Here is a 24,547-nt window from a genome sequence, read left to right as displayed (position 1 = left end):
AGTGTATAAATGCTATAGAATTTTAAATATTACATGATTACTGTGTTTATTTCTTTACTTTTTTTCTTTTTTTTAATCACAGTAATGAAAATGAGATTTTTGTGCATAATTTGGATTCTCTTGTATGCTTCTTATATGCAAAATAGGTTTAAGGTTTTTAGTTGCAATTTACCCTATACACTGTCACAAATTAATGTAATGTAAAGTGTGACCAGGTTTTCTAGTTCAGTTCTTCATATTTTTTGTCTGGTCTTTGTGAACAGATATCGGCCAGAACAAAGAGTTCTACATGAATGCTGAAGTACGACCTCCTTTCACATATGCTTCGTTAATACGACAGGTAAGACCGCAGCCACTTTCCCATGACGTATTTAACCCACCTATTGCATTGCATCTGAGCATCTACACTTTAGATTTTACATGCATCTAACATGCTCCACTGCAAACTTCTTTAAAGACAAACGCCTAAACCCCCACCGTCGCAGCCGTTAAATTTCAGATGCAATTTAACAGCAGAGCTCAAGATTAGCCATCTGCAAATGAGCGTGAGAGCACTTGCTGTTCATAGAGGGGCAAAAAGCCCATATATAACAATTGCTTTTGATTAAGTATTACAGCCAATGTGATTATTACGGAATTCATTTCACACAACAGTAGGAATGGGGCGTCTTTGAGATGCCCAGTCAATTATCAGGCCTGAACCGGTAATCTGTGATCACACGGGCATTAATCTGGGCCCGGGATAATTGCCGCTTTATAATCTGGCTCTATAAAATAGTTTTTTTTTTTTTTTTCTTGCTCTGGTCGTTTAGCGGAAAAGGATGTACTCAAATTGCCACATTTGCATAAGGAAGCGTTCAGTAAACAAAGTAGCTCCCATTTGAGAACGGAAAAGCGTGGAGCTGTTTTACATGCACCCTCAGATCAACTTTAACTTGACATACCATGTGCATCTCACTTTGTTTTTGCTCCAGGTTTGAACGGAAATGAAACGGCTTTTTGCTTATCAGCATTTGTGTGTGTGTGTGTGTGTGTGTGTGTGTGTGTGTTTTATTTTTTTTTCCAGGCAATTCTAGAGTCACCGGAAAAACAGCTAACACTAAACGAGATCTACAACTGGTTCACGCGAATGTTTGCATATTTCAGACGCAATGCAGCAACGTGGAAGGTGATCTCACAATTCTTGTTGTCTATTTCCTGCTGTTACTAATATACAGTGAATTTGGAATTTTCCCAGAGCTCTCAAGAACTCCTGGCAGTAGAAAACCACCCCCAGAAATCAGCACACACCTCTTATTGGACCACACACACTTCTTCACTCATGACAAGCATATATGAATAAGGCAGATACATTGGAAGTCTGAGACTACATTACAGATCTGGAATTTAAAATTTAGCTTTAGAACAATATACATAGCTTAAAATCAAGAGTAGATCGTTTCAAAGTCACTAAACTATAATTTGTAGTTAAAAAAATGTAAATTAAAATGCAAAATAGAAAGATTTTCACTGGTGTTCTTAGACTTTTAGACACCACTGTGCATTTTAGTTATTTAAACAAACTGTCATACTGACAAACATATTTTCTGTTCCCAGATATTAAGATATCACAGCATAATGACCATTAAAAAAATATCTGAATTATTCCAAACAACACCAGCCCTCAGAGATACAAACAGAAATCATGTAAAATTGCTGTACTTTATGCCATTTAGCCCAGTGCGATTTAGTCAACAAGTTCAAATAACCCAGAGAAAGTATGCTTTTTTCCCCAAATATGATTTATTTCACTTAATGGCCCCTAGAAGTTTCTGGAAGAGACCCCCTCTTCATTTGGATTTATTTTGAAAGTGTTTTTCAGTTTTCTCTGGAAGAGTTTCAACAGTTTTAAGGGAAAATCTGGTCATTTGAGTAGGATGTTTTCCCCTGGCAGAGTTTGTTGAGCATTGGCATTTAACTCATGCGTTTTCAGTTTCCGTTTTTGAAGTGAGGCAGAAAATGATGAACTATCTGTGACTTTTACCAGAGCTAAATGATAAAGCACCAGAGTGACAACACCCACACAGGCCTCCATCAATCAAGGAGGGATTTATTTACTAAATATCACTCGCATGTTGTACAAATGGCCTGATGAAAGGGTAATTTATAAGAACACAACAAGCAGAGCATGTTAGAATTACTTCTCTTCCCCTCATTGTTCAGCTACAGTGCTAAAGTCATAACTGCCAAAGAGTCATGTTTATCAGACTATTTGTGCAGTCTGGAATTTGTTGGTAGTCCAAGGTGCTGCTACAACTGGCTCTTGATCAGTGCATTTCTTTGTATAGGGAGTGTTTTGGAAATGGCAAACCGTTATGCAAAAAACGTTTTAATATCATGCTCACCAAGGCTGCATTTATTTGATCACAAATACAGTAAAAACAGTAATATTGTGAAATAGTATTAGAAATTTCAAATAACCGTTTTCTGTTTAAAATATAATTTATTTCTGTAATGGCAAAGCTGAATTTTCAGCATCTTTACTCGAGTCTTCAGTGTCACATGACCCTTCAGAAATCATTCTGATATGCTGATTTGCTGCTCATGAAACATTTCTTATTATCAATGTTCAAAACAGTTATATGTTTATGGAAACCGTGATACTTTTTCCCCCCAGAATTCTTTGATGAATAGAAAGTTCAAAAGAACATAATTTGTGAATTTTGTGTATTTAGTGTATATACCTTAAAAACAGCTAGTAAAAACTGTGAGAAATTACATTGTATTTGATATATTGTCTGAAAACAATTTTCAATATTTTCTGCAATTTTGCTTTTCAGGTAAATTTATCTTATTTTAAGATGTCTATATGTTGGGGGGGGGGGTTAGATTTTTTAAATTCTGTCATCATTTACTTCAAAATGCTATCATTTTTTCTTCTGTGGAACAAAAAAGGAGATGTTATGAAGAATGTCCCTGCTGCTCTTTCAAGCTCCAAAAAAGCAGCATAAAAGTCATAAAATAGCTTTGTGTGACAAACAGACCCATATGTAAGTCATTATTCTCTGAAAACTCCCACTGTAGCTCTCAAATATCAGTTCAAACAAGAGAATCAGTGACGCTTGCTGACATTGACATTCAGGACATTCTGCAAAACATCTCCTTTTTTGCTCCACAGAAGGAAAAAATAAGTTTTGAACAAGGTGAGTAAATGATGACAGAATTTAAATTTCCTTAATGGAAATGTATCACAATGTATAATACAAAAGAATGTGTGAAAAAAAGCTGTAATACAAAATACTGAAATGTCTAATTTATTCCAGCACATTTCCCTTTGCACTCATAGTCCTTTTCTTTCTCTCACACCAACTGCAGAATGCAGTGCGGCATAACCTTAGTCTTCACAAGTGTTTTGTGCGGGTAGAGAACGTTAAAGGGGCGGTATGGACCGTCGACGAGCTAGAGTTCCAAAAGAGAAGGCCACAAAAGATCAGTGGGTAGGTGTTCCAGCGCCACCCCGTACAGCATGGCTGACCAAACCCGTGTCTCGTGGTGTTGATTGATGGGCTCCATGTCATTGTCTCTGTGCTGTGCTGCCCATTGATCCCCTACTAGCTTTAGCGTGCGTCTCTGTGCCCGTATGTGAGTTATGTGCTGGCTGTATGTACCGTAACCCCTGGTCGCTTGTGCTTATCCATTCATTCATTTCATATCCTCTTCTCTATCACTGTCTGTCTGTCTTGCTACATCCGCATCTGGCTGCTTGCTGCCCCTCTCCCCCCATCCCAGGGTGCCGTGCGCACCAATCTCTCTCTGCATAAATGCTTTGTAAGAGTTGAGGATGACTTTGGGTCCTTTTGGACCGTAGACGACGAAGAGTTTAAACGCGGCCGCCACATACAACGAGGTCGCCCCAGGAAGCATGCGGCCGACGAAAGCTGCGATGAGCTGCCTGTACAGTAAGCACCGCCTTCTGCCCCACCCCCTCCCTGCATGCTTTGCCTCTATGTGCTCGCTCATCATGTATGTATGTTATGCTTTTGTCATATCAGGTTTTCAAATAGATGAAATGGCTTATGTGAGTGTCATCTGATTTATATAATAATATGTGATTTTAAAAGAATACAACTTCACATATATAAGCTCTGTTCCAAAGCTTCCTTGTAATCTACGGTCTACATTGGCAGCTGCCTTCTCAGTATGGTGAACGTGATTTGACCAAGTACATGTTCCTGGATCAACATCTTTGTTGATCCTGGAACAACATTCCAATCAACCAATCAGATTTGAGGGACAAATTTACAGTTTCAAATTTTCAAATGTCAAGTTTAGGCTTACAACCAGCGATAGGTGCTTCTACATCAGTGTTATTCACCTATCATTTCCCTCTGATTTTAGGGATAAGCTATGGGTAGGGTTAGGTTTAGGGGTAGGGATAGGGTTAGAGGTACATTTTCAAACAGGAATGTTGTTCCAGGATTAACAAAATATGTTGATCCAGGAACGTGTTACTTGGCAAAATCACAGTGACCTCCAAGTATACAGGCAGAAGTAAAAATACCAATCTTTTTCTCTATCCACCATTTTCCTACACCCATGATGCTTTGCGCGAATTATGGGATTAATTTCCGTTAAACTGTAAATAATCAGTGGAAGTTTCAATCTTTGAATGCAATAATAAGCATTTTTAAAAAACGGGGCACATTGAGAAGACATTATTCTACTCACCCTTCAACCATCGAACATTAAAAGGAAATTTAAAAGTGTAAAAGCATTAACAAATTACTACAACAGATCATGAATAACCCCAAAAGCGTGAGTATTTTCACAGCAATATTGCTGCTGAGTTACTGTAGTAATATATTATATCTGTATTATGTAACATACGTTGCCTTAATCAAAAATGTTTTTTAGCATTGAGTGATAATATTTGAAATGATTTCCTTCATTTTGACAGACAGTAAACATTGTATTTACCTGCTTTAGAAACATTTCAGCAAACACTGGGATTAGAAGTTAAAAGGTGAGACAATTACATTTTAAAGCACCCGTGTGAAAAAAAAACCTGGAAAGAGATGTGAGGATTTGGTGAGGAAAAAAGAGAGATTCTTAGTGCATTCCAGTGAATTATTCATGGAATATATCGTAAATTAAATCGGAAGAGCGGACATATGTTGTCCTTTCATACTGTTACAGTGGGAAAAAAAGAAAATAATCAGGAGGAAAAGAATGCAGTGACTGAATGAGCTCTTGCCATAGATATTTTTGTTATACCATGTCACATTAAAATACCAAGCGTTACGTTATTCTCATGACGTCTGAAAATAAAACATGAAGGAAAATTTACAGCTCATTCAATCAAACTTGACAGATTATTTGTAGCACAACCATATGATTTGAAATGATTTGTTTCAGTTTTTTTTTGTTTGTTTGTTTGTTTGTTTGTTTTTTGAGTGGCTTTTTAGGAAAAAGGTGGATAGTGGAATTGATTGTTAATAAAATACTTCATCAACCAAGGCTGGCACTTTTGCACTCTTTAAGATCTGATGCTAAGTTAACAACACAAGTATAAGAATACATAGTGCACACAAATATTGGGTACAAGATTAAATCAAGTAAAATTTTTAATAATACTTTTTGATATTGAACAAAATTATTTTTTTCTTTCTCTCCGAGCATGTTGCAGTGCGTTCTGGGATTGCTTCTTCCACAACTGATACATGCATTGCTTTCGATATTAGCCTAAACAAGCTAACATTATTACAAGGCAGCATTATTATTTTGGAACAGCCTTCGCATTGGAAGTGAAGTAGGCCAAGTAGGCAGTTAGTTTTGGGACAGAGCTCCAGTGTTAAAGAGCTTTTGATAGTTTAGTGTCATCTATTGATTTTGCTATCGAGTTTTATTGGAAATCAGATTGTACTCTAAATACTGACTTCAGTGTAAAATCAATCTGTTCAGTAGACCGGAGACAGTGTGACTCGTTTCACTACTGAACTGAATGTGTGTTTATATTTTTGTCTCTACAGAAGTCCAGCTCTGGTAAAAAACATCCATACCACTTTGGGATATGGTCCCGCCCTTTCTGCAGCCTTCCAGGTAAAAATCACAAGCTTACAGCATCCAATCCTTATCCATATTATTTATATGGTATTATTTATTAATCTTTTCAGTCGCTGCCCTCATCCAGTCATTGAATGTACAATATAGTGTGTGCTCATTTTGTATACAGTTGATGAAGAATGATAAAGCAATAAAGCTTACCTGAAAATATTACTCTTTTAGCTGGTTTATAAGGTTACAGTCTCGTGTGACGAAACTACAGTTTTCTGTTGTTCCCTTATGGCACTATGTGAATGATAAAATGCAAACATATCAAATATTTACCAAGTATACACCTAATGTGCATCATTTGCATTTCATTTTGTTGCACTTGCACTGAAAAGCTTCTTGTCTGTTTTGGGGTTTTTGTAGGAAATGTAAAAAAACACACATCATGCCTGACGTGTCATGACTTTAATAAGTTCTAAATATGTCCTAAGAGGACTTACAGTGTGCAAAATGGTTATTTATTTTGGATGAGCCCAAGTATCTGAAGGCCATTGAATGGTCCCGATGTTTCGAAAGAATTGGTCTCGCCGAGTTCATCTCCTCCATTCTTTTTTAGGCTTCAATGGCAGAGAACAACATACCTCTATACACTACCGCTTCTATCGGAAGTCCCACTCTTAACTCGCTTGCCAGCGCCATCCGAGAGGAAATGAATGGGGCCATGGACCACGGGAACAGCAACGGTAGTGACAGCAGCCCTGGACGCTCGCCCCTGCCAGCTATGTGAGTGGCTCACATCCCACCTTCATAATGTGTGTGTGACTGAGATAAGGGCGGGAGGTACAGGGAAACGTTCCGGAATCATTAGGCTCACGCGCGTGCCGGGCGACGCTCGTACAGCTTAGGTGGTGAAAATTTTTCACCAGGTCACTAGGAGTTGAAAACAGTCTCCGAACGCACAGTAGGGTTCGATATACATTACAGTAGATGTTTAGCCAGCCATGAAATTATATAGAAAACTGCAGTTTACAGAGGAAATAGGAATTGTGAATGCAGTCTTAGAAAGGAAACCCCACCTTTGGCAGGTTTCTAGGCTGGGGGAGCTCGTAAAGAAAATAGTGTCTCTCTGTGTTATTTCGAGGAGAAGTTTATAAACTGGCTTTTATTACAGGTCAATAGTGTGCACCGTTCTACGCCGAGTTCCTCCCTAATTATTGCCTCCATTTTGTTTAAATATTTACAAAAGTGGTGAATAGAAGATGACAGAACTGGCCTCCTTTTTCCACCCAGACAGGACTCGCGGCACGTCCGAAAACTCTCCGAGCCGCCGAGAGTAAAACAACGAAGGGAGGGGTGGGGGGTCGTAATTAGCCTCGACGAACTGCTCCAAGATTTCCATGTAGCTGAGCTGCGGTCGGGGTTGGAAACCACAGCTCCCCATACACTTGTTGTATGGGAGGGACCGCCGTGTTGTTTGAAGCTTAAAATAATACGGCGCAGACAACATGGTTTCCAGATGTTGGAGGACAGAACTCTGATTTGTTGCTCGGCCAGATTTATTGCAGTTTCTGTGAAACATCAGCAAATCGTTTTTTTTTTTTTAAATGGTGCAGTAATGAACTCGTGAAGATGTGGATGAGAGAAACGCTAATGGCAGGTAACATAGCTGCAGGCCTGCCTCATCCGCAGGATACAGAGAGACAGGATGGGTGTGCTTGCTCTGAGGCTGTCTGCCTCTCACCTCTCCAGGCATTTGCCAACTTAACACACTCAAAAGCAAAGATGTTGCCCAAACACGAGCTGTACAAAGTGTGAGAATGTACGAGCATACATAAAAGCTTCACATAAAAAGCATTGAGGTTTATTACGTTAATCAGATTTATGGATCATGTTATCAAGGGCATGGCGTTTCAGTTTCGGTGAAAAACTCTTTCTCTGGTAATGGAAATGGTTTGGATGTTGCTGATAGATGAGGCAAGGAAAGCTTTTTATTTTAGAATCTTTGTTATTTAGAACTGTAATTCAAAAAAGTGTGACCCTCCATAAAACAAGAAAATGCATATATTAAGAATATTCTGATAAACATCATTTATGTTTACATTATCAAGAGCATGGGGGGGGGGGAAACTACCAAAACTTTTTGTTTTTATTTGCTTCTGGACATGGTACCCTAGTAATACCATGTGCTTTAGGCAAGTACCATGGTAATTCCATTTCTATGATGTATTTTGGATTACCATGTAAATGTTACGGAACATAAATATTATGATCTGATACTGTCACTTTACCATGGTACCACCACAGTACTTTTTTGTAAAGTGTTAAAAAAACATATATGTTTTGGATGCTAATTTTTCTCAAATCAATGCAATTCTGTGTACAAATATTTAACTCAAACTTTTAAGTCTCATTTCGAAATGTGTAATTAAATGGCATCTATTAAAATGATTACATAGTATCGTCAGTCCAAGTATATAATTATATCCATCTTAATATGCTACAATATAAACCAGTCCTGTAATTATGATGTGTAAACACAAGTACATTATGATAATAGAACCGCTATATTCTAGCATTATTTCTTTTGAATCATACACTGCCTTATGATTCAAAGTCATAATTAATAACATCTAACAAACGGGTGTCCAGTGTCCTCACCTGTTTATATTGTTGCAGATGTCTACAATCAGACGCTTCAGTCCTAATTACAATGAAGGCTAAAGCAGAGTGTATCTCAGTTGCATATTAATAACAATTTCATGTTTGCCCTCCAGCTAGAGAGGCAATGGGATACATAGAGATGCTTTGATCTGAAACCGATAGAATGGCGAGAGTTTTCTTATTATTCACACACAAATATGATAACTCATTAGCATGGCTGCTTTCTTAACAATCGTGGCTGAGAAGCACACGAGAGAAAAAAAGATTGTGGCTAATTACATTTGCCAAACATGTCTTAGTGAAAACCTATAGTATGCCATGTGAGACTAATTAACTTAAAGGCTCTGCTACAGCTGCTTCTAATGTTTATCCTTTTATTCGTTTCAGTTTTGGTCCTCTTACACGGCACAGTCAGTGCTCTCTCATTGGCGCTCTATTCCTGCAGTGTTTCTGTAATGAGAAATTTGGCAGATCTCATCTCTGTGGACAATCCTTTGCCCAGACTGTGGGCCGGGGTTCATGTTTTGCCTTGTTTACAACTGACAGCGTTATTATTCTTGTAAGGGCTCTGTTTCTTATCACAGCCGTTTGTGTTGGGCCCCGTCGTCAGCGCCTCCCCCTTCGCCTTTCGTCTTGCATGCCTCCCTGCCACTGCTTTTCTTCCCCTTATTGACACTTTGGTTAGAAGTTGCATTAATTTTGCGTGTATTTAAAGTGTACGCCGCGCTGTCTGGTCACCGTTGGGTTTTTTTTTTTTGCACGCTTGAAGTTGATTAATGACGGAACCTTGCGCAGGGTCGTCCTCTAGAGACCCGCCTCACAGGTTGTGCATGTTAACGAGCGAGAAGAGGAGCGCGCGGCACTGATCCGACACCGCCGGGAAGCTGACAGGCCGTCCGCTCGCGCGTTCTTACGCCTGCCACCGTTCTCCGCAGTCCATTCTCTCGTCGCAATGTCGTATGTTGTTAATCTCCCTCATTTATCAATTCAAAGTGAAAACCCTGTCCGGGCCAGCTGTGGAAAATAAAGCCGGCTGGTATCCCGGTGTTGGAAGAGCTGAAATGGAAGTGGAGTTATCAAGAGTGTGTTGCTGTGCCACCTCTGTTAGTCTTTCATTATAGAAACAGCTGGTTGTTACTCTAGCCCTTTTTGTTGTTGTTGTTGTTGTTTTCTTTTTTTTTTTATATTTAGACTGGACCTGCACTGGTACAATCATATTGATTATGTTTTTTTTTGTTTTGTTTTAATGGTTATAATATTGCCTAGATACTGTAGAGCCATATACTGTATAAATTATTTTATTTATATTTTAACTCAAAGCCGTAATCATGTCTTGAACGTTGGGGGGGAGACAATTTTTTTATAAAGCATAAAGAAACAGAACAGTGAAGGAAATTCTAGGTCTAAATCTAGTTGGGGAAATAATAATTTTGAATTACACTGCCCCGCCAAAAAAAAAAAAAAAATTAGATTTTTAATAGGCAAATACTTAATCTATAATTGGATCATTATTACAATGATTATTATGTTTCTAGCATGTTTGGCAACTGTTCTTTTAACCCTTAAAGATGGAGTGTGTAGCTTTTCATTTCTTAAACAACCAAGTAGGAATGTAATGGTAAATGTCAAGATTTACCAGGGTTAAAATTGTGAAAGAATGGTTCAGAGAGCATGAAGAATCATTTTCACACATGAACTGGCACCTCTGAGGCCAGACCTTAATTTCATTGAAAGTCTTTGGGATGTGCTGGAGGAGACTTTACAGAGTGCTCACCTCTTGCATTGTCAATACAAGATCTTGACCAAAAAATGATGCACCTCTTGATGGAAATAACATCACAACATTTATTTCCATCGAGAGGTGCATCATTTTTTGGTCAAGATCTTGTATTGACAATGCGAAGAGGTGAGCACTCTGTAAAGTCTACTCCAGCACTACTTTTTTGGCCAGGCAGTGTATTTGCATTAAAATATGAACACATGTAGTTTTATTTGTATGCCCAATATGTCGAAAACGTAAACCGTTTCTTGTCTCGTCATGTTATTTTTATTTTTATTTTTTTTGAGAATCTAGGCTTTTGTGGTCAAATAAATGAATGTTCCCGTTCTGTTTTTTTTTTTTTTTTTTCCTAAGGCATCATATCAGCGTAAAAGAGGAGCCACTGGACCCAGAGGAGCACGAAGGCCCCCTTTCCCTCGTGACGACAGCCAATCACAGTCCAGACTTTGACCACAACAGAGATTACGAGGACGACCACGGGAACGAGGACATGCTGTAAGCCTGGTTTCTCCCAGGTCCTCTGCCGAAGAGGCCATACTAACTGCGGTCACCTGCGAGACCACTCCAGATATAGCAAGCCCAAGACTGGATTCTCAATCCTCTTGTTGACAGCTATTAAAATGTTCCAATTTACTCTTAGTGCCATTAAATACAAAAACGAAATACGAGATAAGAAAATCTATTCCATTTGGAAGTATTTTTGATTTGTTTCTACTTTTCGTTTTAAAAGACGAGATGCATACATTTCTACTCATCGCCTGATGAAGAGACATTTGGTACTGGGGCCTGCTTCGACTTCGTTGAGTCACTGAGACCAGAGCGGACATGAAAACACAGCTGAGAAAGACTCCTTGCAAATAAACACTGATCACAAACTCTCTCTCAAACACACACACAAATCATTAGCGCTTCGATGAGCGTGCCACTCACAGTGTGTGTGTACGTATGTGACTTTAATTCATTGCCTCTGCCATCAGATCTTCTTAAAGGACGGCTCACCCAAGAAATAAAATTCTGTCATTTACTCACCCTCATGTCATTCCAAACCCATATGACTTCATTTCTTTCGTCAAACACAAAATGATTTGTTTTGAAGAGCTTGCTCTTTCATATAACGAAAGGGAATGCGCTCCCTGGAGAGTTCACGAGACAAGTAGCAGTGTTTGAATCGTGAGCGAGTCAGATCTTTTCAGTGAATTGGTTCGCAAATCGCCGATTCTCGTGTCGAACTCGATGAACTCGCAGGAAGGGAAGATTTTCAGTGATTTCTTATCCAAATCTCTACAACATACTCATAAAATGAGTAATCGGGATGCTTTTGTGTCCTTTTTGAAGCTTGAAAGCTCTACTCTCCATTAATTGTAAATGCATGATAAAAAGCAGCGAGTACAGAGGTAACGGTTTTAGAGGTAGGTTTTTATGGATAAAAAGAAAGTCATACGGCTTTGGAACATCATGACGATGAAAAAATGACTGAATTTTCATTTTTTTTTAAGTGCACTATTTCTTTAAGTTTGCTGTCATCACAGCTGGAGCATATCTGTCTGGTGTTTTGAGGGTTCCTGGGCAAATAATTTAAATGTAGTGTCCTCTCATTACTCTATGCTGTTAGCTATATATCTTTTTGTTGGGTTTGTTTGTTTTGGTAACTGATCAGACCTCATGAATAATGACGTGGAGTTATGGTGTGCTTAGCACTGGATGAATGTTAAGACTTCTCATGCTCTCTTTTTTCCCTCTTCCTTTCCTTTCGAAATTGAAACAGAATGTCGCATTACCGTGTAGTATTTTTCTGTCATTTGTTCCCAGCGTTTCGGATCGCCACTTTGCAGTCACATTGCCCTTGCGTGCCGACACACACACACACACACACTCTCTCTCGTGCTCTTTCCCGCTCATGAAGTCCATCTGCAAATGCACTACTCGTAATGAAGGCTCCCTCTCCACGCACCAATGAAGTTTAATTTTCACGTGGAATGAATGACAGAGAAATCAACGCAGGTTAACGTTTATCGTTCTGAAATTATGCTTTCAAAAATCCCCTTTTGTGGTGATGCATGTTAGCGTCAACCAAATCGCTGATCGAAACCATCATCTGTATTGCAAAATGAAATGTCAAAAAATGTTGAAATAAGCAGCAGGGAGAGAACTGTTAGACAAAAGCTAATTGTATTGACGGGATATATGAACCTTTTTTTTGGGGGGGGGGGGACTCGCTTCTGTCATTTCAAAGACTGTCCGGATGACTTTAAACTGCATTGGGTATCTGTTTCACCACATCAGTGACCGGCTCAGCCTCTGTTATTAGACACGATAATAATTACACACGGGATTAAATGTTAAAGGGATTACAAACCGAGGCTGACGGCACAGCCATGACCACTGAGCATTACGGCACCGGGGCGGCCCACTATGACCATTCGCATCTTGCCACATCACCTTGGAAACGACCGTTTCCGACTCTGGCTGTTGCCAGTTGAACCTGGGAAGCAACTCCGAATTGGAAGCTGCTGCCGCCGGCTAGTTTAGATTCAAATTTTGGGACTGCGGACGAGGATGAGAACAGACTTTAGATTAGGCTTCTACAAATCGTACACGATTGCGTTTTGTTTGGGTTTTTTTAATGACTGCAACCAACCACTTTCTGTGTTCTTATTTATTACTTCCATTTTTGTTGTCATTTTGTTTTTACTTAAGTTGATGTTTATGTCTCTTATCTGTGACTACCAAAGATACAAGATACTACAAGTTGATATATTCTATGTTCCATGCAATAGCTATAATAACGAAAGGCCAAATATCCTTATGGTGTTCCCCGCACTGGCCGGACGCAAAAATTATGAAATGTCTGAAACTGTGTCGGGCTTATTATGGTGAACAAAAAACAAAAAAAAAGCCAAAGGGGTTGTTCGATGGGCAGCTGTATGTCTTTGCCTGTGACCAAAATAGGAGAGGAGAGGCAGAGATCGAGACCAACACACGACCAAATCAAAGCAATGTTGTCTTTGGGCCAATGAAAAGGAAAAAAGGGAGTGTTCTATCAGGAAATGATGGCTATAAAGGAGAAGGATATGGATGAAAGAGTTTAGGACTGTTCATTGTCGTCACAGGAAATTTAAATCCATTTGCATAACACAATGTGAACTGAACTTCAACTGGACCACACGATGATGAGAGTTTCATTTGTTCTCATACTTTAGAGGGGTTTTTTTTTGCCATTTTTTTATTTCAAAGATTGTATGCCACTTACCTTGTAAATTCGAACCGGGATTCCCGATGTCCTTTTTGTTAACCTTGGCAATGCTCTATGATTGTGTTTTAGTGTCTGTCAACTTATTACTTTTTTATATTAAAAAACACTCCTGTCAACCAATAAGCTGGGTACAAGGTACTTTAATGGCAGTTTACTACTATTTGTAAATTTATCCAAGCATTTCTTATTGATGGGGTTCACTTATATGAATCGAGCATCCGGGCAGCTGAGGGCCAGTCGGTAGGATCGGGCGCTCATCTGAAGGCTGTTTCTGATTGTTATTCTTGAGCAGGTAGATGAGAGCATTCACCGCATGTGTAGCTCAGCATTACTGAAGAAATACAGCATGAGAAACTGTTAGTATGCATACCTCAGTTCAAACCTATAGGGAATGAGTAACTAAGAAAAAGATGTAACATTTCACTCAGTTGCACTTAGTCGTATGTCTTGCATGTTTAGTCTAAAACTGTAGCAAACTATTTTAAGAAAAAGACTTTTAAAAAATATATAAAAATCAGAGTTTGTTTATCATGAGGGTCTTTCTTTTTTCTCTCTCTCTTTTAAACCAGTCCAAACCTCAGGCTTTTTTTAATCGTTAAGTGACGCCATTCGGCTTTCTCTTCTTCGATTTATTTTGCTTCTCACATGCGGTAAACTGTTTCCTGTCTCTGCTCTTTTAGCTCATGTTGAAGTAGGTTGTACATACACCACATTATAGCTTGTGTGTCCTCATTTTCTCCTGATTCTTTTCAAAGAACAAAAAAAAAATACTGTTTGTATCACCATGTTTGCTTTATCACAACTGCTTTGTATTTACTATTAAAAAAGACGGAAAAACACAAAGAAATGAGCTACTGTATGTATTCCAATAGCAAACTGTGCTGCAAATGTAATTGACTTCATAATCCTTGCTTTTCTGGGGGGGAAAAAAAGAAACTTGCAGACATCTGTGAGCGAGAGGGGAGGGAATGGATCCGGGGATAATCCTCCGTTTTTGGATTCTAAAAACTGTAAAATACAAAACAGATTTGTCTCTGTTATCATTGACCGAAACGTTTTGTACGGTCTTTCCCTTCTTTCCTTGTGTTAAGCTGTTTTTAATACGTTCGAAAAAAGATCCTGTTTTTCTGGTCTAGATTAGCTATAAAGGCAGGTGTACGGAGCACAAGGGAAAATACTTGCATGCAAAAATCACTATATTTCTCTTATTTTCTAGTTAAACCATATAAATGTGCAATTGTGCTTTAAGTAAATTTATTAAGGATTTAAGACTTAATTCAAGATAGCAAGGTTTGTTTAAAATGAAAAAAAAAAAATTGCCAGTGAAGAACTTGATGATTCTCTGAAATATATTTTCTTAGTGTCACACAAATTTACCTTGTTTTAAGATATAGTTGTCTTGTTTCCCACAGGTTTGCTGTGAGGAAAGTCTATGAATCATGAACACATCATAATACAGAATTGTGTCTACTATCTCTATACAATCAGAAAAACTATGCAGAGCAAATTTATCAGTGTTTTCTTTATGGGGTAATAAAACTTAAACGTATATCTCACAAGGAGTGTTGGGCAAAGTTACTTTTAAAAAAATTACAACATTGCGTTACTCCCTAAAAAAGTAATTAATTGCAGTACATTACTGTAATTACATTACTTTTTATGGAAAGTAATGCATTACGTTATCTTTTCTCACTTGGGCTAGACTTTTTTTTTTTAATAACAAAAAAAGTTCAATTTTTTGGCCCTTTCACACAAAAGTAAGCTTCAAGTGAAGTCCAAATTCACGTCTACATGGTTAATAAAGTGAGATTAAATACATAAAGTATATGTTTTTATTCTATTATTGCAGGTTTGCGTAATATTCTGAGTTTGCATTTCACAGTTTTTATTCATTTTGAGGAATACTGAATCTGTTTTTGTGCAAGTGATATGAGTAAATTTGCTCACCTTTAGTCTAGAACTACAATAAGCATCATGTTCACACAGCGCACACAACGCCTCTGCATTTACTCAGAATTTCTCTCAACATGAAGGCAGGAGAGCTCAGTCAATAAATATGAAAACAAAGTAACTTGCGTTACTTATTTTAACAAGTAACTCCGATATTTTGTTGTGAAAGTAGTGTTACTTAACTAGTTACTTGAAAAAAGTAATCCGATTACTTGTAATGAATTACCCCCAACACTATTCATAAGCAAAAGTTTGTACCTATTAATTCATACAATTAAATATATCAATATTTTATATTCCGAAACCCAACAAAAAGCCATATTGCAAACAGTTTGAACAGAAACGCAACCATCTCTGACCTTCTGATCACTATGACAGTCATTTGATCATGATCATGGCTTTAAATATGCACAATTCTCTCACAAAAGTTTTTTTTTTTTCTCCATGTCTCTCTTTTTTTTTTTTGTTCTATAATTTCCCCTTTTGCAGTACTGACCACCAATCTAAAATCTTTAATTTCTCACTTTGCTGACTACTCTGTTATAGGCACTGTCTAAACTAGACTCTCATGTTTGATGTAGATGCAATAAAAATGCAGTTTCTGAATTACATGCATCTTTCATCACCTGTGCTGCTGTACATGGTCACGCCATAATAAAAGATACAGATAATTGTTTTTCATATATGCACATATGACATGCAAAGATAAGGCTCAGATCATTTATCAGTTTCAGCACAACATTATTGAGTGTCTTTCATTAGATGTTAGACACCGATATTTGCGCTGTTTGTTATCAAACGCTCAACGCGAAGTTCATAATGACCGGCTCTATCGTGGCAGCTCGCGCATTAAATTACCTTCTAATTAAAAAGAGACAGTTAAACTGTCCTTTACCAACAGCAATTTAGGTAACTGCATTTGACCAGCTATAAATTGTTACTGCATTAAAATCCCAGAAATATTAGCGATATGGATTTCTTGATGGAAATTAATGCTGATGATGAGGAGTTTGCTTTTTATGAGGGATGCACAGGGTCATGCTAGCCACTAAACAGCAGACAGAGATCAGGCCTAAGCATTTTTAATCTTGTGAAACAAGCAATTACAAATAGTTGCATTGATTTGTTAAAAAGCTTTAGGTGACATAAATTGTTTCCCGCTTAGCTTATTGCTCTGATACATAAATGTCACTGGGGATATTATTAATTAAAGATGCTGGAAGACAAGATTTAAAGGAAACAATATAAAATTATGGTTAGACTTTTTGCTGGTAATATTTTAGCCCGTGTTTGGAGCTTCTTAATTTTATGGCTGTTGTCTCTCCAGTATTACCTGCTCATAAGCGTGAAGCTAGTTCTCTCCTCGTCCGCTGTCAGAGTCTGTACTGTTCCTGTTTCCAACCAAAAAAAAAGATGGGTTTACTATTATGCCTGATAGAAAAGAGTAAAAAGCCCTGCTTCCATTCTCACTAAGCTGCTATAGTTTGTCTTTGGATAAAGAGTCACTTGAAATATTAGGAAGCAAATTACTGTATTATGTATACTGTTCAAAATGTCAATAAGGACATTACATGGTGTTATTTTAGTATCACTGAGATACTAGTTTTTAATTCATATTTTGAATTAGTTTGCATTTTTATATTTACCCCTTTCATTTTGATTTTAAAGTTTTAGTCATTTTTTTTTTTATTTCAGTTTTGGTTATTTAGTGCATCAAGTTAAATTAGCTGAGGTAAAATTTGATTTTATTTCAGTTAAAGTTTATTATATTTCAAGTAACAATTTTTTTTATGTTCTTAGTTTTAGTTAACTACAATAATGTGCATTACATCAATGTGATAAACTATTAAATAGTGATATTAATTAGCAATAAAATTCACATTTTGGTGTGACAAGCATCCATATACTTTTCAGGGTCCTGTAAGTTACAGTAAGTAATATTAATTGTTTATATAATATATTATAATATAAGACTTGAAATAAATAAATTTTCCGTCAACCACAACTAAAACTGAAACTAACTTATTTTCTTTAAGCTACACTGTAAAAAAGAATTGTTGGTTTAACTTAAAAAAGTAAGTTACGTAGTTGCCTTAAGTTTGAATTCACTGAAATTAAAAAGTTGAGTTAATACAATGAAGGCGAATGATTTAATCAACAGAAACTCAAAATATTATGTTATCTGAACCAAATTAATTATCTAAGTTGATTTGACAAAAGAAAAAATGTTGTGATAACAAATAATGGAAATATTTCATGAATTTTTTCAACAGTGTAGTTGCCAAGACAACATTTCTCATTTTAATTTAGTTGAACTTGATGTCTTAAAAAATGAATAAAAAATAGACTTTTTAAAAAAGTTAAAATAAAAATTAAGTCAGACCTTTTGATCTTAAAATGAAAATATGCCCCCCCCCAAAAAAAACCCTGTCTCTATCATGTCATTCACACCAGTCTACTTGTGTTACCAAGCGAGAGTCTAGCCCTTATTACCGAGCCCACGGTCTGCGTAGGCTTTTGGAAATGAAATGGACAGATTAGTGCATTATCTTATTTACATATATTGAATTGCAGTAACAAGACTCCGTTCCTACCCCTCGTTTCATTCTAATTAAAGTGTGGCAATGCAACAGCAATCCACACAAGAGCTTTGCTTTAATAGTCAGAGCTGGCAAATTCCCAATCCTGCGACGTGGCAATTAGCAGGGGCGGTAGTGTTTGCTATTCACGGGTTTGATGTTAAAAAAAATAAAAGAGAAAAGTTTATTAAGATGAGCTGCTTCGGGCACTGGTGGGCAATAGACCTGCTGCAATTAGATTCCAATTATTTGTCACTTTCTGATATTGTAAACCGCCACTTACCGCATCAGTTAAATTGACACACTGTGCTGCTTGGTTTAGCCTGTAATTAAAACATTTTGTGTTAATTAGATGATGACCACTTCATTCCAGGGCCTCTTGTTTTTGGAGCTTGTGTTTTTTTGATTTGCATCAGGCATACTGTTTGGATCATGGGTTGTCAGATGCTGGATTAATCAGCCAATGTTTTGTTTCAATTACTGCCAGCTGTTCTACAAGCCTCGCAGGGCTGCGTATCAGCACACGATTGTAGGAAAATTAAGGAAAGAAAAAATAAAGTCATTAGAAAATAAGATTAATAATACGCTTAAACAATAATAATTGATATAATACTATTTTAAGGCGAGACCCTGCAGGTGAATAGGGTAACAAAAAGTAACTAATAGTTATCAGAAGTATCCCTAACTGATTACAATAAGAATTTCAAACCTTTTTTTTTTTTTTTTTTTTTTTTTTTTGTATTACAAGTTTTCTTAAATGTTGTTTAAATATGCAAATGAGGCATTATTTACTTAAAAATGCGCTAATTTACATACATTTTTAGAACAAAAATCTGAACATTGAATGAAGTCAGGTACAGAATTCGTGTTTAATTTATTTATTTATTTTTGTCATATTGGTTTTTGCAGAGGGGATTCTGGGTATCTCTTTTTATCACTCCATAATTCAGAAAATACTGTGAAAATAATCACAATTTTTCTTTGAAATAAAATGTTAATGTATATAATCTGGCAAATTATATATGAATAAATCCCGCTGTAAAAACCTTCAGAATATAGATAGGAATAAAACTGTAAAGTTTGGTGTACATGATATATATGGCTCAGTATAGAAGAAAAAAACTTATTTTGAGAAAAAGGCCTTTAAAAATGTGTATTGTAATTGAAATCTTTAGACACCAATAGATAAAGTGCCAAAAAATAAATGCTTAAAGGTGGATTTTGGATGTTTTCTTAGCACCAGTCTGAAAGAAAACAAGCCAAAAAGCCCCAAATCTCGAAAACTGAAAAAACAGCGTTTTAGCCAGTAGTGTCTCGCCTTCAAAATATTTTTGTTTTAAAACAGACATTCTTGCATTATTTTAGGAATATTATATAGTTTTGCTTTAAAACACACAATGAAATATTAAAATATTCCAATTCATACACTTAGCACTCATTTACACATTAAAAAAAAAACCGCATGATGATAAGCTGACTGATCATATAATCAAACATTTTTCTCTCGTGTTAAATGGAAGCATTGTTTGGACTAATTTCCACATATTTTCCATATTCAAGCAGGATATCTGAATAATTTAGATGATGCAAAACAACATGAATAATTACGAGTCTCGCCGCTTTATGCCACCGCGCGTTAATGGATGTGACCAAGTTTACTTTTCATTTACATATCAGGAGTGCAAAAAGCACATTTGCAAATGCATTCAACTAAGGTCAATACATATTTAACTACTAAAGTAGGTCTGAGAGACGTTCTGTCTAGTATTACACACGCACACACACATATATATATGGAATACAACTTCTAATCTCCAACGTACTTATATATCATAGCAATTAAGTGGAACTGCAAAGTTTTCTGTCATAATGTTTCTGTGTTTTACAGATTGCTTAAAAAAAGTCAGTGAACGCAAGGACTCGACGAAGGATGTGAAATCCTAAAAGCGGCAGGCCTACATTCCCCAACCGTCTCATTAATATTTGGCACATTACTGTTTGAGATTAGAGCCTTTACTTTACAGCCCTTTACTCCTGTACACACTTTTACAGATACGTATTAATGCAGCTTCTGATGTGACTCTCAGTCTGTGCAACTCTCCGCATCTCTCATTTCAGCCCAGATTTAATGCTCTTCTTCAGGGGAGGGGATGGAAAATAACTGTCATTAAAATATGTCATGGCAGCTGTTTACCTGCAGTGAACCTTGATTGAAGCAGGTCTGACTTTACACTGATGCCCCTCTAATCTGTATGACTGGCATGTTAATTTCCCCGACGCTGCCATTCAAAAACACAAACATGAAATGTTGGTTTTAGGTCTGGGAGCCCAGCTAGAGTGAATTTCAAGTACTTATTCAAATATTTCATTAAAATGTAAATTTTACATTGGTCCAATGCCTAGCTGTGCACAAGGCATGACTTAAGAAGTTATGAAGTTATAACACCAATCGCTTTTTTCCCCCCGCCTTTCCGACGCCAATTAACTCGGACTATAAATGTCCTTACCTTGTTTTATCTCTCCTAACCGAGTGCCAAGAAACGCATCAAATGCAACAGGAGTGAGACGGCTCGGCGTTGACAGGTACCGGGGAGGGGAAAAAAGACAGGAGCCAATTAAACATCAAGCTTCCCGCAGACCGGTAGCTAATCAATCCTCTTATCGCCACAAAGTGCAAACGCACTGATGACAATTGAACTATGCGAGGACAAAGGCACGGTATCGAGGATCTGAGGATTAGAGATTGTCCCTAAATGCAAACGCATGAGGGTTTCATATAATCCGTGTAGCATCAATGCATGTATATTGTACGCAGTGCGACTCCATATAGACCTCTAGTCATTTTCAATGTATTAGGCAAATATCAGGTATTTAAGATTGCAGATTGGAGATCTAACAGCGCATCGACAGGAACGATGCGTTCACAATACATCTCGAGCTTTAATATTCCTACGTCCGTATAAGTGGAAATGGCAAACTGATTTAATCTGTCACTTCCCGACTCGCAAGCTCTCGTTTTTGTGTTTTCCTGCCAGGAACAAACGCTCAAACTCGGCGGTTTCGCGAATTCTGGCACGTCACGTTCCGTCTCCCTCCCGCTTTATTTCGACAACACTCGCCTCCTGTTTCTTTATCTACTTCCCTCTCTTTTTTCTTTCATTTTTAACATTCAGGGGGAAGATAAAATGGTTGCAGGTGGTGATGAAAATAAAAGCCATCCATCATTATTTATTAGGCATGAAAAAGATACACAATAATGTAATTTAATCTCTCAGCAGACAATTATTTCCACATATTGATAATGCAAAGCGAAAAGTGCCATGAATCCTAATATGATGTTTGCTTTTATTGGTGTATAATACAAGCAGAACAAATAATGTAATTGTATCAGGAAGAGAATGTAATTATTTGCACATGCTAACATTATAATAGCAATCTGCCTCAGACAATGGTATCATATTATTTTGCTGTGCTTAACTAGTTACAATTTGCATTTACTTATTATGTCTCAGTGGCAATAAAGCCGCCCCCTCTTGTGCTTGAAGTAGACCGCTGTTATTATTTGAACCCCCGTCTCCAACTTTTGATTGTTTGCAACTTGCTGAGATTTGAGATCATGAAAGTTTAAGTTTACACCCAGGAGGAGTGTCGTCTTTTTATTGAAGAGTTTGATCGTTTCATATCTCGCATCGGACTGATACTTTGCAATGTATATATATCAGAGTTTATTAGAGTTAAAGCATCACTTTGATCATTAGAGAGTGAATTATCAAGGCTATAGGTTACCACAGCTCTGAGAACCCTCACGTTTTTCCAACATTGTGACCCCAGAAAAAGAAAAGTCCCACAAATCCAGACCATCTCGTAATAATTCATCGTGACCCAACGTGCTGTACGAGAGACAAGAATCCTCCTGAACAGCAGCCTTTAAACCGATTTTCTCTATTATTTGTAATGATTAACCATTAAACATACATTAAAAAAGCATCTTGATGCACGGACTGTCAGGGCACATCAGGCATGCGTCCTTCTCGCCTGTATCTTTAATAAAATGGTGTTCATGCCATATTGAACTAATGACCAGGAGAGTCAATGTAAAATTAGATCAAGCATCCACACTTGTGTCTCCCTGACATTATGAAAATGTTTTATTGATGACTCATTACAGGCCGTCCGGCATGAGGTGAGGGCTTTTTTTTCCTCCCTCCTCGAATCCATCCTAATAGAAGATGCAAAGCCTAATAATGATAATGCCTCCTGAATAATTAATCCCCCCAAAACCCAATCCATCTCGACACGGGACATGTACATATTTTAGCGCCTCATTTGCATATTTAGAACAAACAGCAGCACAAACCCATTAAAGGGCCAATGCTCACCTCTTGTGTTTGATGCATAGTAATGAAGGGCTTTTGAGCGATTGGCTTTTAAGAATTAAGACGAGGGCGGCCGGATGCCGGAAAAAAAAAAAAAACTCCCAGCGCTTCTTATTTCAGCGTCTGCTCCCATACTGTGTGCTGCATGCATCCTCCACCGGAGGCTAGAGCAGTGTTCTGAAGTCATTAGTGATTTGTAAATGATATTTGCTCCCTTGTGACATATCATTTGAAATGCTATTTCTAATAATAACCGATATTAAAAACAACCCTCGCACATTCCACAAATACGAACATCTTGAGGGGGGCGAGCACTTCTTAATGTCAATAGGAATTGCGATTCGAAAGCACATCTAACAAATATTAAAGATTCCCTGAGGTTTCTTCTAAACATTTAACCGTCTTTCGCCACAAAGGCGAGAATTATACAGGGGAGATTACGCTTCCAAATTGGCCGAGGATAAACTTGACTTGGAATGGAAATGGAAGAGCGAATTCATTCTGATATTTTGTGCTGCGCTTTCATCCATCAAGCTAAAATAATGGCATTGTGGCTGATTCCGGTTGCTGTAGCCCAACGACTCAGAGGTGTGGTGATAAAGCAGCCAGCGCTCCCTTTGGCATTGTGCGCGGCATTGTCGCCGCCTCAAAACCACTCATTTGAACTGTCACCTCCTTTCTTAATGAGTCCTTACAAATCCACAGCTTCCTGCGGAGCGTTTCCTGTCGACTTCATCGTGGGGGGGGGGGGGGGTGAAAGGAGAAGGGAAAAGAAAGTGAGGGAGGGAGACACAGTAGCTGGCACAACACCCCGTAAGCCAGCTCAACCGGAAGCCACACCAGCGCTGTGGTCCTGATACACCATGATCGGGGAAAAAACGTGGGCCCCAACGCCAGGTAATTCTGCCAGTCGGCACCAGACGAGGCCCGCAGACCTTCTCTGGATACGCCACTGGTCTTTGAAATTAAAGTCGGCTTTGGTAATCCACAGAAATGGCCCCCTCAGACTGCTCTTGCTTGCAGTTTAGTTTCACCCCGGCTGGCGATAAAGCATGACAGAAATACAGAGCGCTATCTGCTAGCGGAGGAGCTGATAGGTTCTGCCAGCTTATCGTACAACAGGCAGCTAACCTTCCTTCCCCTGTGTCTGGCCCCTGAACAGAATTGAGGAGTCAATTTACAAAAGCAGTCATGTTTGGTTGTAAATAAGACAAGCGTGTTCACCCTTCAAAAACGAACGGCAGTGAGGAAGAAAAATGTAAGTGCACGAAGCGTAGAAAGTTCCGATTTAACCTCGTTTCTACCCACAACCTGGTGTAATATAACATGCTGGGAGCCAGCGTTAGCAGGAATGCATGTAAATCCAGGCCGAGGAAGGGGTTGCAGACTGACATGGATCTAGCCGAGCGGGTTTCGTCTGTACCAGGGTGGGATTAACAAGCTTAAAGAGGGCTTAAACACCATCCTCCAAGTTTACCTGTTATACTGCGTAACTTCATCAAAGGACGGGTGCGACGCTGCCTTTTAAAACCTTTTTATGTTTGTTCACAGTTGTCAGTCTCGGGAATGAACTCATTTGCAGGGTTAACGCTGGTAATCGCTTCAAAAACAAACCTCAAACTTCAGCCATAAGTATTATTGATGTGAAATGGGCGAAAATGTGGGATTGGGCAAGTCTTATTTTGCCTAAGAAGATCATGAATTCAGTGACTTCTGCACATCAGGTAAACATCAAAGTTTAGATTTCTGACTGTTGAATGTCACAAAGTCTTAACCTCAAGTCTTCAAAGTTTTTGAAATTTAATGCATATTTTTTTTCACCTAAAACTGCCTGGTTTAAAGCGATACATGGATATTCGAACTCTGGTCGATACATTACCAATAAGCCGATAATTATTTTCCTCCTATGGCCTACAAT

General features: G+C 37.9%; 1 protein-coding gene and 1 long non-coding RNA gene across 16 annotated transcripts in view; one reads left to right on the top strand and one right to left on the bottom strand.

The window, feature by feature from the left end:
• foxp1b (forkhead box P1b) overlaps positions 1-13,847 on the top strand; it is a 205,058-nt gene extending 191,211 nt beyond the window's left edge. For all 15 annotated transcript variants that reach the window (XM_048198849.1, XM_048198842.1, XM_048198838.1 and 12 more), the window contains 6 exons: positions 264-340; positions 1,067-1,168; positions 3,355-3,476; positions 6,009-6,078; positions 6,647-6,813; positions 10,826-13,847. In XM_048198849.1, coding sequence (XP_048054806.1) covers positions 264-340; positions 1,067-1,168; positions 3,355-3,476; positions 6,009-6,078; positions 6,647-6,813; positions 10,826-10,970 — 683 coding nt within the window. In that variant the 3' untranslated portion in view covers positions 10,971-13,847. The remainder of the gene's footprint in view (positions 1-263; positions 341-1,066; positions 1,169-3,354; positions 3,477-6,008; positions 6,079-6,646; positions 6,814-10,825) is intronic.
• LOC125273462 overlaps positions 13,702-24,547 on the bottom strand; it is a 64,205-nt gene continuing 53,359 nt past the window's right edge. The window contains exons 6-7 of the long non-coding RNA XR_007186074.1: positions 17,008-17,065; positions 13,702-14,055 (exon numbers count right to left, since the gene is read on the bottom strand). This is a non-coding gene — a long non-coding RNA (uncharacterized LOC125273462). The remainder of the gene's footprint in view (positions 14,056-17,007; positions 17,066-24,547) is intronic.

This window comes from Megalobrama amblycephala, linkage group LG8 (assembly GCF_018812025.1).
Source record: "Megalobrama amblycephala isolate DHTTF-2021 linkage group LG8, ASM1881202v1, whole genome shotgun sequence".
NCBI classification, from domain to species: Eukaryota; Metazoa; Chordata; class Actinopteri; order Cypriniformes; family Xenocyprididae; genus Megalobrama; species Megalobrama amblycephala.
The sequence above is the reverse complement of the archived record's forward strand: the minus strand, read 5'-3'. Positions and strand labels throughout refer to the sequence as shown.